Below are 14,385 nucleotides of genomic sequence, written 5' to 3'. Positions count from 1 at the left end.
AAGACAAAAGGAAAATGGGACATATGTATAAGTATATATATCCGATAAATGTCAGAATTTTAAAGATTTGGTGTATAGTATATATATGTGTGTGTGTATATGTATGTATGTATAAATATATTAAATCATCTTGTCTTTCATAGCTTTTAGTAATTCAATATTTTGAAAAAAATATATCAATAATATTGTAAAACATCGAAATTGCATATAGTGCTTTATACATTATTATTATTACTTATTCATTTCCATTTTAGTTATTATTCAGCTATTTCCCTAGGTAGTGTTATTGCCTCCAGCACTTTGAATAAAAAGAACATTTTACGAAATGTTTTAATACTTTTCCTCACCATTTATCTTAATTGATGTTGCAGTAGCATCTGTAACATGAGTTGACGCCACTTGCGTGGTCCACGTAATGTTAGCTATATAATTACCAAATCAAAGTCAATTTACAGTTGTAAGCATTTTGTAAATAAATATTTGAGACAAACAAACCTTTTTTCTTAACTTTCAGCTGAACGATGTAAGCGAGGACTCCGCCTTTGCTTTCACGAATATTTGCAACATATTTCAAATCATCGTTTAGGCTCACATTCTTTAACTTAAACCAAGCACGGCCCCTTTTCAGGTTACCAACAAAATAAACCCTCGGTCTATATTTAGGATCCATATTTTTGTTGTAGTTCACAACAGTTGTGAACACATTGGTGTTGATAAACTGAGAATCAGGATGGTTCCCATTTTTTATTCCCCAGTTGGCAGAATAAATTATTCTTCCGTCATCTGTAGTCCAGTTAAACAAAGCTTCATCTCCAACATGACAAATGATTGGGTTTTCGGGTGAGATTACGTTACAAGCTCCTGCAATGAGAAAGTTTATGAAATCGATTATTCCTTTGCAGATGTGGAAACAGCCGCCATCTTGGATGTTTTTAACAAAATACTTGTGAATTAATTATTTTATTATGTCATCCAACATGGCAGTCATATCTTTTGTTATTTCACTGATTCCCATGGGAATGATTGAAAAAATAATAATGAGCTAAAAAACTATGTACAGCTTTCTAGTTCACTTTTTGATTAATGGAAATATAACATATGGTGAAATTATAACATTTGGAAAAGAACTAAGATGATTATCCTCCAAGAAGAATGTCCATCACACACAAACACAGATATATATGTAATGTATACAGTATGAGTGGCCGTGTTGTATCTGATATACAAACTCAAGGCGTCGCCTCGAGTTTGTATATCGGATACAACACGGACACGAATACTGTAGATTACTTATCAAACGTCTAGGTTAGTTCTTTTGTGTTTCACTAAAATTTTCAAGATAAAAGTGAATTTGGCCAAGAAAATCGAACTTAAAGTTTATGCAAATGAACAGGATTCTGTATCTGATTTACAGAACTCTTCACGGTCGTGATTTCTGTTGTGTTTTCCTCATGAATTATTAAAGAGTTTGATAAATATATATATGAATGCTAAAATGCTCAGTATTGAGCGAATGACCTAACTGGTAAATATATGGATGAAATTGTAGTTCATTTGTCTTTTTCTTTTCTTACTATATATATCACGCTCTACACCCATGTATTGAGTACTGTTTCACAGAAATCAATTCTATACTTATATATATATAGTCATTTACAGCCATTTACAAAAAATATGGCCGCTTCCACATATATGTACAAGTATATCAAAAATATATCAAAAATTATGGGATATATCTGCCCGCCCCTGCGTCAGGACCATGGTCAAACATGTTTAAAACATGTTAGAACATCGTCAAGCAAACATGGTTGACCATGGTTTGTCCATGATGTGACCATGGTTTGACCATGGTCAACCATGAACGTTAAATTGCACAAGTTTAACCATGGTCAACCATGGTCAGTTAGTGTCTTGCTATGTAAGACAACAACCATGGTTTGACCATGGTCAACCATGTTTGGAAGCAAAATAAATACCATGGTAGACCATGGTCAACCATGTTTAAAAGCAAAATCAATACCATGGTAGACCATGGTCAACCATGTTTAAAAGCAAAATCAATACCATGGTATACCATGTTCAACCATGTTTGAAAGCAAAATCAATACCATGGTAGACCATGGTCAACCATGTTTGAAAACGAAATCAATACCATGGTAGACCATGGTCAACCATGTTTAAAAGCAAAATTAATACCATGGTATACCATGGTCAACCATGTTTGAAAGCAAAATCAACACCATGGTATACCATGGTCAACCATGTTTGAAGGTAGCACCAAAAAAAAAATTAATTGAAAAAACATATCACACATGTTTGCAAACAGCACCCGTACAGCATGGTCAATGAAAACCTACATAAATATACAATATCAGGGTGCAAATCATGCTGAGCAGTAATATAATTCACTCATTAATAGAAGGAACAAATTAAATAAAACAATTATTGCCTTTTCAAACAAATATTTGCACTTTTTTTAATACAACAGAAAATAACTCGTATACAATCAGCATGTAAATGTTAGCCAAAATGTTTGTTTCTACACTAAAGCTACTATCATAAAATTTGGTTGGCCTGTTGCTCTACTAGTTCTTCCTGACAACATACTGTACTTTCTGTTCAATGCTATGCACATCTACAGTATGGCAATATTATAATACACTCAATAAAATAACTTGATTGTGTTTGGTTGAAATCAGTACAATTATCAATCCTTAATTAAATTTTTATGTTCTTACATATACAGCAAATCTGTTTATGCATTTATAATGTGCTAACTATAAGAGGATATAACTAGCTAAAAACTAGTGTGAGCTGCGTCGGTGTTTCTAATGAAACAGTAATGATGAAAAGGTAAAGAAAATTGATCAAAGAAACAGATAAATGCCTTTGCTTAAATATACTTTTTTCATACAGTTTTGTTGGGTATACTATAAATGAATAATTGCAAGACCTTCTCGAAAAATTCATAATTTTATCATTAAATGAGAAATAAATTGTTATAAAGAGAGAACTCAATTTGTAATAGCTTATGCAAGACTTTTCCAAGTGTGTTGTGGATTTTGATTCTCACTATAATTCCTTTGTTTTTTTTAGACTATTGAAATAATTTCTCGGCATTACTTCTTGTAACAGATCTTCCTTCATCCTTTTAAAAAAATTGATGTGGAAAGAACATGAGTTAAGTGCACTTGCTAGCATCCTGGTTTGCTATATTAATCCCCAAATTATGAACTCAAAGAAAACGTTCACAGTCGTATTTCGAAACATAAAATTAATGTTGTTTCACGCTTTCGAAAAGTTAGCCATGCATTCAACTTCATTGACAAACCATATTACAATGCTTAAAGCCACGAAGAGCAAGATTCCAGGCAGTTAATTCCAAAATAAATTGAATTTAAAGAAAAAGTGAAAAGCAAAATAAGAGTCTCAACGTTACATGCCTGATAGTGATTCAATCCACGTCCTCATGATCAGCCATCGATTTTGCAATCCAGGAAAGTAAAAATTGAATCCACTGTACGATATCAAACTCTTGCTGTGCAAATTCAGCTTCCAAAGCTCATAAAAACGTCTTTTGAACAGAGATTATACGGTATTTTTCTCTACAAGAAACTGTTAACGGTGAATAACAACATTAGGCGCCAAAACACAGACTATGAGCCCGCGTACATACCGGCTAATCACCAGTCCACTCACAGTCACAGTACAGTGTCTTCGTGGAGAGAGAGAATTGCAAATGTGTAGAGATTGATTTGAAGATGTTATTTTAAATGCACTGGAAATAGTTTCATCAGTGAGTAACAGTAACAGGAAATAAATAATTATATTTTTCAATAATGTATTGTTTAGAAGTTTATTCGAAATTCACTGGTAAGCTAAAATATGGATTTCAAAAACGAATAGTTTTTAAATGACAAGGCCTCATATACTTACTTACAAGTATATGGTGTTAGTCTCCTGTTAGTTTCTAAGGATAAGTTGACATTTTTGCTAGCAAATGGGTAGAGAGTTATGATAACTCAGATATTCTGGCTGACCATGGTTGACTGTGTACCATGGTCATCATTAACATATTTTGACCATGGTTGATAGTGTAACATGAAAATTGATTCTTAGGTCTAAATGTTCCTTATATATGGACTGTGTGATGATCACCATTATTAACACTTTGACCATGGTTGACTGTGTACCATGGTCAACATTATTTTAAACACTTTGACCATGGTTGACTGTGTACCATGGTCAACATTATTTTAAACACTTTGACCATGGTTGACTGTGTACCATGGTCAACATTATTAACACTTTGACCATGGTTGACTGTGTACCATGGTCATCATTATTAACACTTTGACCATGGTTGACTGTGTACCATGGTCAACATTATTAACACTTTGACCATGGTTGACTGTGTACCATGGTCAACATTATTTTAAACACTTTGACCATGGTTGACTGTGTACCATGGTCAACATTATTAACACTTTGACCATAGTTGACTGTGACCAATTTTATGTATATATATTTAGAAATGGATTTTTAGATTTAACATTCCTTATACTTTCTCATTTTTTGATCAATTTCATTTTTTTTAAGAAAACCAAACCAAATGTCTTTTGACCATGGTTGACAGTGTAGCATGGTCATGATAATGAATACAAATTAAACATATCTAAAATATTTAAACATTGATTTTAGCTTTTGTTCCTTATTTTTTCTTATATTTAAATTAATTTATGTCTTTTTTTGGGTAAAATCAAACAAAATGTTGTTTGACCATGGTTGACTGTGTGCCATGGTCATCATTAATATACTTTGACTGTGGTTGACTGTGGAACATGGTCATGAAATAAATGCAAATTAAATTAATTTAGAATATTTGAAAAGCCATTTTTAGCTTTTGTTTCTTATATTTTCCCATATTTATATCAATTTATGTCTTTTTTTGATAAAATCAAATCAAATGTCTTTTGACCATGGTTGACGGTGTGCCATGGTCATCATTATTTTCTGATCATGGTCAGCCACCATGGTTAGACCATAGTCAAAACATGGTTGACCATGGTTGGCAATGAAAAACCATGGTACCATGGTCATTCTAACGCAGGGGCGATCCCTGATATTCATTTCGAGTTGTCAATCACTTGGGCTTTCCGAAAAAAATACCAAGAAAAATATCCCAACGTGTCTGATATACTTTTATACCATAATTTTTGCAAATGGCTGTATTTGGATTCAAATTTTGAATGAATTTATGCCGGTGAATTGGACCAAGGCTTGAATTGCATCCTATCCGGATGCTATTTATTTTGTGCACCTTTCTAGTATGTTTAAATTGTTTATTGGATTCAAACCCCTCGACATTGGTAATATTTTTAACCACTTGATTACTTATTGCTTATGTTCGTTCTCATGTATTATCAGGCAAGCAATATTATATCTGATCTATTACCCCCATCTCGCTTTTGTCAAGGGCTATACTACCATGTGGTTTGTTTGTCTTGTATATTTTTAATATGGCAGTGCGACTATTATAACATGAACCAATCAAATCAGTAGAACGAAAACAATACATTCCAACGAACGTTTAGTCTCCCTCGCAGCCGTTTTTAGTGTCGGTCGTCACGCAACGCTCCCTCCCCAGTTAATTTAAAAGAAAGCGATGTTTATATTTTACCGGGATTTGAATAACTTACTTCAAATGCTTCCCGTATTTCTAAGAATTCGACTATACATCAGTCACCGAGCTGATTGGATTAGTTATTCTGTTTATATTCGGGTTCATGCCCTTTCCCTTTGAAGAAAGCAGCTTGACGTCAGTAGTGTTGATATCTATGACAATATGGAAATAAGACACTCTTACGACTTACGCCCTAAGTATTTCTTCGAAAACGCTAAAATAAGATAAGAAAGAAACTTGGCTTGAAACTGAGGTTAAAAATGATTAAACGAAATAAGCAGAACATTATGAAAAGCGATCCGAACTTTGTATTCTTGCATGCGCTCGTTTCCGCATCGCTATAAATTGTATTCAAAATTCAGATTGATAACAGCCAAGACCAAAATGTCTAGAACATTTATACTCGATATTTTTTACTGCTTTTGCACATATGCTAAACTTACTGAAGTGTTGAAAACGGTATTAAGCTCTGTGTCGAAAATAATGATGTACTGAAATAAACTTCTTTCGATGTATCCAGATTATATTAGTACTCAGTTTGGGTCAGAATTATGTCTTGGTACCCTGCGAACAGAGTCTCCTTTTAACTCCTCAACGAGCGAGGCCAACTTGAAACTGAATCATGTAGAGTTGATTTGCCCAAGGAAATATAACAAGGTTAGCAGTAAAATTTTATAAATCTTGAAAAATATAAAGCCCTGAAAAAGATAAAAAGCTTCTTTGGAAACCTGATTTTGTTTTGAAATGTAAACTACATAGTACGAAGCGAAACGTCTAGAAAAGATAATCTAGCCAAAACGTAACAATGTTGGAGATGATGAGTTAGTAGCATACAGACGACGGCTGAAATTCACCAAAAATATTATTTGAAATATGTTATATAGGGGCAATAGTATAACATTACTATAATATAACAATATTGCGGTATTTTTATTCAACATTATGCGAGACATAGACCATAGTATCAGCACTTTTTTTTTTGTATTCGTAGATCCTTCCATAATTCTGAGAACTGCGTATTGAGTTGCGTCCGGGGGATGGCGGAGAACCAAAGTGGGTTGAGGCACAGGTAGCCTAAGCTTGGTTTCTGTGGTGTCACGTTATAAGGAAATGTATGGGCTTCATCAAAAATTGCAATAAAATCATTAAAACTTGAAATGAAGCCTCGAAATTTTACCTGATCATTGAGTATAATAACACTTCTTTCGCTCTGTGTGGTTATGTTTTTGAATTAAACCCGTTTTAAGATTTCTTCTTACTGGTGGGTAAGTGCTGCCTTTCTAGTATTTCAAAAACGAGTGCGAGTGTTAGATAGGGTTTCCAAAAACGAGACCTCGTGCTTTTATTGTTTTTGAGTGTTTGTAAACCCTAATGAATAACGAAGCACGAGTTTTTGGAATTACTTCTCTAATCGGAGTTGATAAAGAGTTGAAAAGAAGTTTCCTTGCTTTTTTATTTCTTTTTATTTAATACACGTAAAGCAGTTGTATGGGGAACAATCCTATACCGCTTCGAAAGCGATGATGTTTCGGCCCGTTATCTATTTATTGTGTGGCATTGCTGAAAAGAATTTTGGTCTTGGCAGAAGAGCGATCTCGCGGTACGCTTTCACGTTGCAAAGTGTTACGCAAATTTCGACGGAAACATTTGTTTTAAAATTCTCTTGGACGAAACACATCGTAATTAAGTTTTTTTGAGATTTTAGTGGTTCTTGCTTTGAAACATCATAGTGTTTTGGGGAAAAACATATATGTACATATAACGTCTCGCCGAACGAACGAGAGATCCGACAATAGATATAAACAATGACTGAGTATCGCAGAGAGCAGAGTACTTGGTGTAAAATATTTTGGCACATGAGCATTACTGTACGCGCTATGTTGAATGTAGGATACTTATTAAACCTTCATTCTGCTCTTTGACATTTATGGTAAATGTATTTAGCTCTTATGTCATAGCTTAAAGACAATGCGAAAGTCTCAATTCAAACGAAAAGATACAAGGCTTGTCTTTGACCTGTGCGCCGTCACCAATCTACTCAAAATTTACATCTTTTGGTGCTTCAAAAATTTACATATTTTGGTGCTTCAAAAATTTACATATTTTGGTGCTTCAAAAATATTACCGAATCCAAGAAATAATACTTTAAATCAGAGTATTAATAAATGAAAACTGATGATTTCAGACTTCTATCTTTAAAGTTGTAAAGTACGCACTGTTTGTTTGTGGGACCTAGTTTAAATAATAGCTGATACCAAAAACATGTCCTCAGATGCGCACGAAGCTACAACATATCGGAAGCTTGCTTCACAAAATGTATATGCATCAACTGTTAGTTACATAGATAAACTCACAAGTTTTCTCATCTTATGCTCACAGGCAGCTGAGACTGGCAAGTTGCCTTGATTTGCCGCACTATCACAAAAGCTTTTGGATAACTTTTCAATAACTTACTTGGCGACTTGGACCTAGATACTAACTTAGGAATAAAATACGCATTGTCGTAGGGTTAATCAATAATATTTTTTTTTCCAAAAAATGGCGTCATGCGAAAAGGTATAATATAGTCTACACAGAGAAGATTCACCGCAACTCTTTGAAATACTCCGCATGGTGAAATGTTTTACATTTTCCATTGCTTATGGTGGAAATGGCATATGATTGGATTAGGTCCAAAACTCTGACAGCTAAATGACACGCACGGAGACTATTATGGGCCGACAAACCAAACGTAGTGACTGTTTCGGCCTGAGGGCCGAAACAAAAAATAATAGATTATAGATCCAACCCAACTTTGTCAGCAAATTCCTCGTTGGCATAGTTAGTGAATCATTAGACTAACACGCAAAGGGTCCCAGCTGCGAGACATGATAAGCCCAAGGTAAAAAGAAAAGAAAAAGTTAATTACGTAGGTAGATAGTAGATACAAGTATAAGAAGTAAGTATTGTAGAGGAGAGAGGTAAAGAATTTAGGCAAGTGGGTGGAAAGTGGATGAGAAATTATTCAGCTATTTTGAGACACCTACGACAAATATGCAGATTAAGAAATATTACAGCACTAGAGATGAAAATATTTCAATTAATAGTGATGTAAATGGTTTTTCATTAGGTTTCAAAACCTATCCGCCTGATCTAAAAGTGCCCCTCCATTGGTTGCTGAGCTTATAAATCATTAATGAGTTTGAGAACTTTCTTTAAAGAATACTTCTCCTAATAGTTGGACCTTCACGTGGCTCGCATGAAAACTTCAATGGCTGTCCCGTCCATCAGTATTCAACTACAGACGTTAATAGAGGACCATCTGGGTTTATCAGTGAAATTACTGCTGAGTGTTATTCTTTATAAACAATTTTAGTTTTAAATTTCGATATTTAACAAAGCTCATAGAAAAAGTAGAGCTCATAGAGAATCAATTCCAGCAATTAGTGTAAGCCGCATATTTTTTGTCGTACTTTTTCCCCTATAGTCTGTGTATTCACATCACTTATTTTCTTATTCTCTGGGGAATACGGCAACGTGGTCTTTAATAGGATAATATTAAATCAATACAAATATTAAAATTTACTCGTATATAATACATTTTTATGACAGTCACGCGCGCTTGCCTATTTAATTTGCAGGCGATTGGCATGAATACATGAATGTATAATAAGCGTCGGGGATTCCCCCCGTAAATCTTAGGTCCATATAATTAAGCGACGTTTGCACGCATCGTTTTGTAAATCTACAAGTAAAAGCCAGCAAAATACCTGATTTTATGACCAAGAAAGTAACAAAGAAGCTTCCGAACACCTTCAGTAGCAGAACATGCAAAGTAAATGTCTTGAAAGGCGATAAAAACATCATATTCAACCCTGCGTTAAATTCGAACGTCATACAGTTGTTTCGTACATGTATAAGATATATCGAATTCTTGGAAAGCAAAATATACATGAATGATGCGATCGATCACGCAAGCATTATTAAGAGGGGGTCTCTCTAACAGCGTGCCACTGGATCTGGGCTTGAAAAATAGATTTCTTTTATATTCCTACCATCGAAAGTACTATCTATCCTCACTACAAAATTGCAGTTAGAATTGTTCTAAATTCTATTTTCCAGCCGCTATGCGAATTTTTGTCCATCGACCCCAAATCAGTAAAAGACGCCGGTTTTCGAGGTCGGCCGAGAGCTACTTTCAAAGTCTGTTTTCTCGGATTTTTCTACACATGAAAGCTAATTTTTCTATTCAGAACTTTAGTCTAGTGTAACTTCTGCATAAAAACAGTAATAGTTTTTTTTGGAATGCGCGAATTCTGAAAAATAATCCTAACTGATCGAGAGTACTGAAAGTGTGACATGGTAATCTAAGATTATGAGACCTCGAATATTGCAAAATTCTCATTTGTGGCACCTAACCCAGCCCTTAAATATCGTTCAACCTTGAGATAAGAAGCTATTTTGTAGATCTGTGCAATAAAAATTGCGGCACATTGCGTTTCTACGAAATAAGCTGAGTTTCAAATTGTTCTATTTTCAGTTATTTCCTTGCGTGACACGACAGGCCGTTGAGTCTGTGATGACTACTTCTTTGCTCATTATCCTCAATAACATTACCTAAAATATAATATGATGAATTAAAAGCCTTAACTTTATAATATTTGTTTCATTATAAAAGATTTCAAGGATCTACGGCTTCATTTAATAGTGTTTCTATAAGCTGTTTTGAAATTTCACCGCACGGTAATGTTTTTATTTGCATATCTCGAGGTCGGGAGGTCAATCGCAATTTTTTTATTTAATTATAGAAATTTAGTAAAGAAATCCTCTCTTAGTAATATCTCCAAACATGCTAAAAAGATCCAAAACTGAGAAGTGTTCTTGTTTGTAGAGCTGAATTAATATTTCTAGTTGTTTTTTTTTTAGTTGAAGGCAACATATGATTCATATCGTTGTAAGTAAAGGATATGTACTTGCCCGCGTTATTCACTGTGTTATTGATCAACTCTATACTTATATTAGTAGTACTTGGAATACTGAATCCATGACTTTGTACTAAATACCAGTGAATTAGACTGGGACATCTTAATTAAGGACTAATGCAAAAAATAGAATAGAATAGAATAGAATAGAATAGAATAGAATAGAATAGAATAGAATAGAATAGAATAGAATAGAATAGAATAGAATAGAATAGAATAGAATAGAATAGAATAGAATAGAATAGAATAGAATAGAATAGAATAGAATAGAATAGAATAGAATAGAATAGAATAGAATAGAATAGAATAGAATAGAATAGAATAGAATAGAATAGAATAGAATAGAATAGAATAGAATAGAATAAATTGGGTTATGAATTATTTATGAATATGATTTCAGAAATGAAATTGACATGCCTGTCCTTGTTGCATTCATTTGCACCAGGAAGATCGGCGTTTATATCTTCTAGTATCTTTCCTGTAAAAAAAATGGATTTTAGCCTTTGCAGCTTTAAAGGCATCAGGAAAATAACTTGTGGAAGCTCACGAGGGCTTAATGAATTGGTTAAGTTAAGTGGATGCAACGAAGATGTGGCACAACACCTTGCCAGTTGTCATCTACGAAATTCTGGGTTAGAGGAAAGCGAACTCATTTTTACACGTGCTGGATATTTTGAGTTGAGCACAACGTAAATTGATAAAATGAACATATGTCCAAGCCATCGTCATGGTCTAGGTAGATTTTGGCGTGCACCGCGCACATGTCGCTATCCAGGACACAGTGGTTCGAGAAAAAAGCAGTGCAAGGATCGCCATGTGATAAATGTAGTCATGGCAAATTCAGTGAAATCAATTTTCAATGTCACGGTGGAAATTGGATCACGTAAGTATTTTCGTCAATGATTTTATTTGAAGAATTTGGAAAAATCGTGTTGGCCATGTTTTTTATGTTTCTCTAGGGTGAACGAACAGAGAGAGGAGGGAGAAGGAAAAAAAAGGAAAAAAGAAAAAGAAAGAGAGAGAGAGAAAAAAAGAAATAAAGAAAAGAAAAGAAGGAAACGAAGAAAGAAAGGAAGGAAGGAAAAGAAAGAAAAAAAGAAAATGAGTGATTGAGTAAGTGTGTAAGTCATGATAAGGTTAGTAACTACGTTATATTATTATAAACTTATATCAATATGAAATCAAAGAATAAAAGTAGGGAATAAATGAAATTGAAAGGAAGAATGAGAAAAGGAAAGACAAAAAAGAGAAAAATAGCTATTAGTAGTTTATGTTTGTATTTTAGCTTGGAGAAATGCATTTGATTTGGGTCATAATTCTTTTCTTTATGACTCTAAGCTTAATTAAATATCTATTCTCTGGAACACAGCAATATGTGGAAAATGTAGATCAAAACACAAAGAAAACATGCAGAGCAATGCGGCGTGGCTGCTGGAGAAAATCGGTGGCGAGTTCAAGGTACCTTCCACAAGAACAATCAGAGAAAGGTATGCCTTAGGAGTAGAAAGCTGTTTCATTTTACGTGGTAGGTGTCGACTAACGACAATATCTACTATGACTTCAAGTGCATGCTATGAAAAAATATAAATTTCCCTTATTGTCATTGACAGCAGACCTAAAAATTCAACAACCTCAACAATTGAACCGGAAACACCTCGTACACATCGTGCTGCTGGCACTGACTGGACACCGGGATGCTGCAAGGAACTTGCAAGTGGTAGTTCACTGGATGATTTGCACATCGACGCGTCTGCTAATAATATAACGATAGAGCTGTTCAAGACTTCAACGAATCAATGGCTAAGATAGCGACGCACACACCTGCTGGAGTTCTTTAGCCGTTGCATTTTCAGTTAACATCGGCTTGGGACGACGCAAAACCAGAAGATAAAAACATCTGTAAAGAAAGAGCTTCAGACGCGTGCCGAACTGTTTGCGACCTGATAGCGCCAAAAGATGGTGACAAGCTATTCCAAGCAATCCAACAAGAACCCACAGGCCCTACAGATGACCTGGTCGCGTTAATGTGTGCTTATCGTGATGCACAGACACGTAACTTGAAGATACAAATACTCAGTATATATGCATACCGTCATACCATGAAGAAATTGCAAGCTTTTCACGAGCCTTATGAAAAAGTCAGTATCAGGCAAATCAAGTTGGCCAGATCACATGCGAAAAAGAGAGGTCCAGGCTCAGCTGTCCCTAACATAGTACACCATCGGGTGCGTCTAGACACACAAAAAGTTGATCACTTCGTTGATTTCGTCAATCGACCTTATTTTTATCAAGATGTTGCGTTTGGAACAAGAAAGATTACCTTAGATGAAGGCAGTCAGATAACAATGCCTAATGTAATCCGCACTGTTACAAGGTCCACGATGGTGATGCAGTACTTGCAGTATTGCAAAGAAGAGTCATTTGAGCCTATTAGTCGTTCGACAATGTATCGTATTTTGGAAGTGCGAGAAGCTTCACAACGTAAATCATTGTGCGGCCTCGATAATACTGCTGCTGAAGGAGTGTCTGCCTTTGGGCAATTATCTTCTATAACCGATGAACTCTGCCAAGTCGGTGCAGACGAAGAAAACATGACAAGCTTGAAAAACAGGTTGAATGAAGGCATGAAATACCTTAAAACGACATTTAAAACAGACTGTATGGTCGAAGAAAGCGAGTGCGCTGACCACTGTAGGCGATTTGCCTTGAGCGATCCGGGCAATAAGAAATTTCAAAGAAAGTGTTCGCATTCATCACATCAATTGTCTTGCAACCGCTGTCAGCAATTAATATTGGTAATAAATGAGATAGAGGCCAGCATAAAGAATCATCCAAGCAATCTTTACAACAAAGAGCAACGCGATGATCTCATGTACGACTTCAATGCCTCAAAAACCAAAATCTTCTCATGGAAGTGTCACATCATCAGAGGTGTAAATCAGGAACTGGCGAAACAAGAAGCAATACGTCATTTGTCACCCCATTCTGCCTTAGTTATAATCGATTGGGCGATGAAATTCAATCAAATGAGGTACAGAGAAAAGCAAAGCGAGTGGTTTGGCAAGCGTGGATTAAGCTGGCATATTAGCAGTGTAGTGACTTACAATAATCAATGCAAGACTTCTCGAGTTTTGTCCTATGCTCATCTGTTTGACTCATGCTCCCAGGACTGGTTTGCTGTGACTTCCGTTCTTGAGAGCTTTCTAGAAAGTATCAAAGTTGACTTTCCAGATGTGAAAACGGTATGTATTCGTTCAGACGAAGCAGGATGTTACCACACTACCAATCTCATTGCAGCAGCTAAAGATGTCGGTGAGCGTGTTGGAATTGCTATTGAACGGTATGATTTTTCTGAGCCTCAACAAGGAAAGGACGTATGTGACAGAGTGCTTTGTCCAATGAAGGCGTCAATCAGGAGATACTGCGCTGAAGGGGACATTCTGAATGTGTCCCATATGCATGAGGGAGGCTTTACAAGAGAGGCCAGTTAAGGGAACAACTGCGGCCGTGAGCATTTTGGATGAATGCAGCCAGAATCTCGAAGTGCATAAAATCAAATACTTTAGTGAATTACATAACTTTAAGTACGAAAAAAAAGGACTTCGCACATGGAAAGCCTATGGTATCGGTCCTGGTAAAGTCATACCTTGGAAATCTCTATATGTTAAACATCAAGGAGCGACCAACATATCATTGCAAGAAGGACATGAGTTTTGCAACACCAGTGAAACAAGACAGCTT

The 14,385-nt window shown here is 35.3% G+C and overlaps 2 protein-coding genes and 1 long non-coding RNA gene across 4 annotated transcripts; 2 read left to right on the top strand and 1 right to left on the bottom strand.

Annotated features, from left to right (window-relative positions):
• Positions 1-200: 200 nt before the first annotated feature.
• Positions 201-9,598, bottom strand: LOC116307289 (uncharacterized). Of its 2 annotated transcripts, none has more exons than XM_089035280.1 (3): positions 3,444-3,667; positions 496-861; positions 201-422 (listed from the first exon to the last, which is right to left on the bottom strand). In XM_089035280.1, the coding sequence occupies exons 1-3, from the start codon at positions 3,469-3,471 to the stop codon at positions 331-333; spliced, it is 486 nt and encodes a 161-aa protein (XP_088891406.1). In that variant the 5' UTR covers positions 3,472-3,667; the 3' UTR covers positions 201-330. The 2 variants fall into 2 exon arrangements, with proteins under 2 accessions (XP_088891406.1, XP_088891401.1); XM_089035275.1 differs by lacking the exon at positions 3,444-3,667 and adding an exon at positions 9,433-9,598 and having other exon boundaries at positions 206-422.
• Positions 5,700-6,841, top strand: LOC148913729 (uncharacterized). Its single transcript, XR_016120719.1, has 2 exons — positions 5,700-6,340; positions 6,675-6,841. It is a non-coding gene; the product is annotated as an uncharacterized LOC148913729 (long non-coding RNA).
• Positions 9,599-12,051: 2,453 nt separating the features above from the next.
• LOC148913728 (uncharacterized) lies at positions 12,052-13,581 on the top strand. Its single transcript, XM_089038740.1, has 3 exons — positions 12,052-12,102; positions 12,498-13,439; positions 13,498-13,581. Exons 1-3 carry the CDS (start codon positions 12,052-12,054, stop codon positions 13,579-13,581), a joined length of 1,077 nt encoding a protein of 358 aa, XP_088894866.1.
• The last annotated feature ends 804 nt before the right edge of the window (positions 13,582-14,385 follow it).

This window comes from Actinia tenebrosa, unplaced genomic scaffold, assembly GCF_029948245.1.
Source record: "Actinia tenebrosa isolate PJP-AT-01 unplaced genomic scaffold, QUT_ActTen_1.0 PGA_scaffold0__85_contigs__length_37466705, whole genome shotgun sequence".
NCBI classification, from domain to species: domain Eukaryota; kingdom Metazoa; phylum Cnidaria; class Anthozoa; order Actiniaria; family Actiniidae; genus Actinia; species Actinia tenebrosa.
The sequence above is the reverse complement of the archived record's forward strand: the minus strand, read 5'-3'. Positions and strand labels throughout refer to the sequence as shown.

What these genes read in the sequence shown, in the direction of transcription:
- LOC116307289 (XM_089035275.1), bottom strand. Translation starts at nt 9,559, where the DNA reads ATGACGTTCGAATTTAACGCAGGGTTGAATATGATGTTTTTATCGCCT. An exon ending in TTTCTTGGTCATAAAATCAG is followed by an intron (nt 862 to 9,432) that starts GTATTTTGCTGG and finishes TTCTCATTGCAG; the next exon opens with GAGCTTGTAACGTAATCTCA. An exon ending in GCTGAAAGTTAAGAAAAAAG is followed by an intron (nt 423 to 495) that starts GTTTGTTTGTCT and finishes GTAATTATATAG; the next exon opens with CTAACATTACGTGGACCACG.
- LOC148913728 (XM_089038740.1), top strand. Translation starts at nt 12,052, where the DNA reads ATGCAGAGCAATGCGGCGTGGCTGCTGGAGAAAATCGGTGGCGAGTTC. An exon ending in AAATCGGTGGCGAGTTCAAG is followed by an intron (nt 12,103 to 12,497) that starts GTACCTTCCACA and finishes TTGCATTTTCAG; the next exon opens with TTAACATCGGCTTGGGACGA. An exon ending in GCTGTCAGCAATTAATATTG is followed by an intron (nt 13,440 to 13,497) that starts GTAATAAATGAG and finishes TTTACAACAAAG; the next exon opens with AGCAACGCGATGATCTCATG.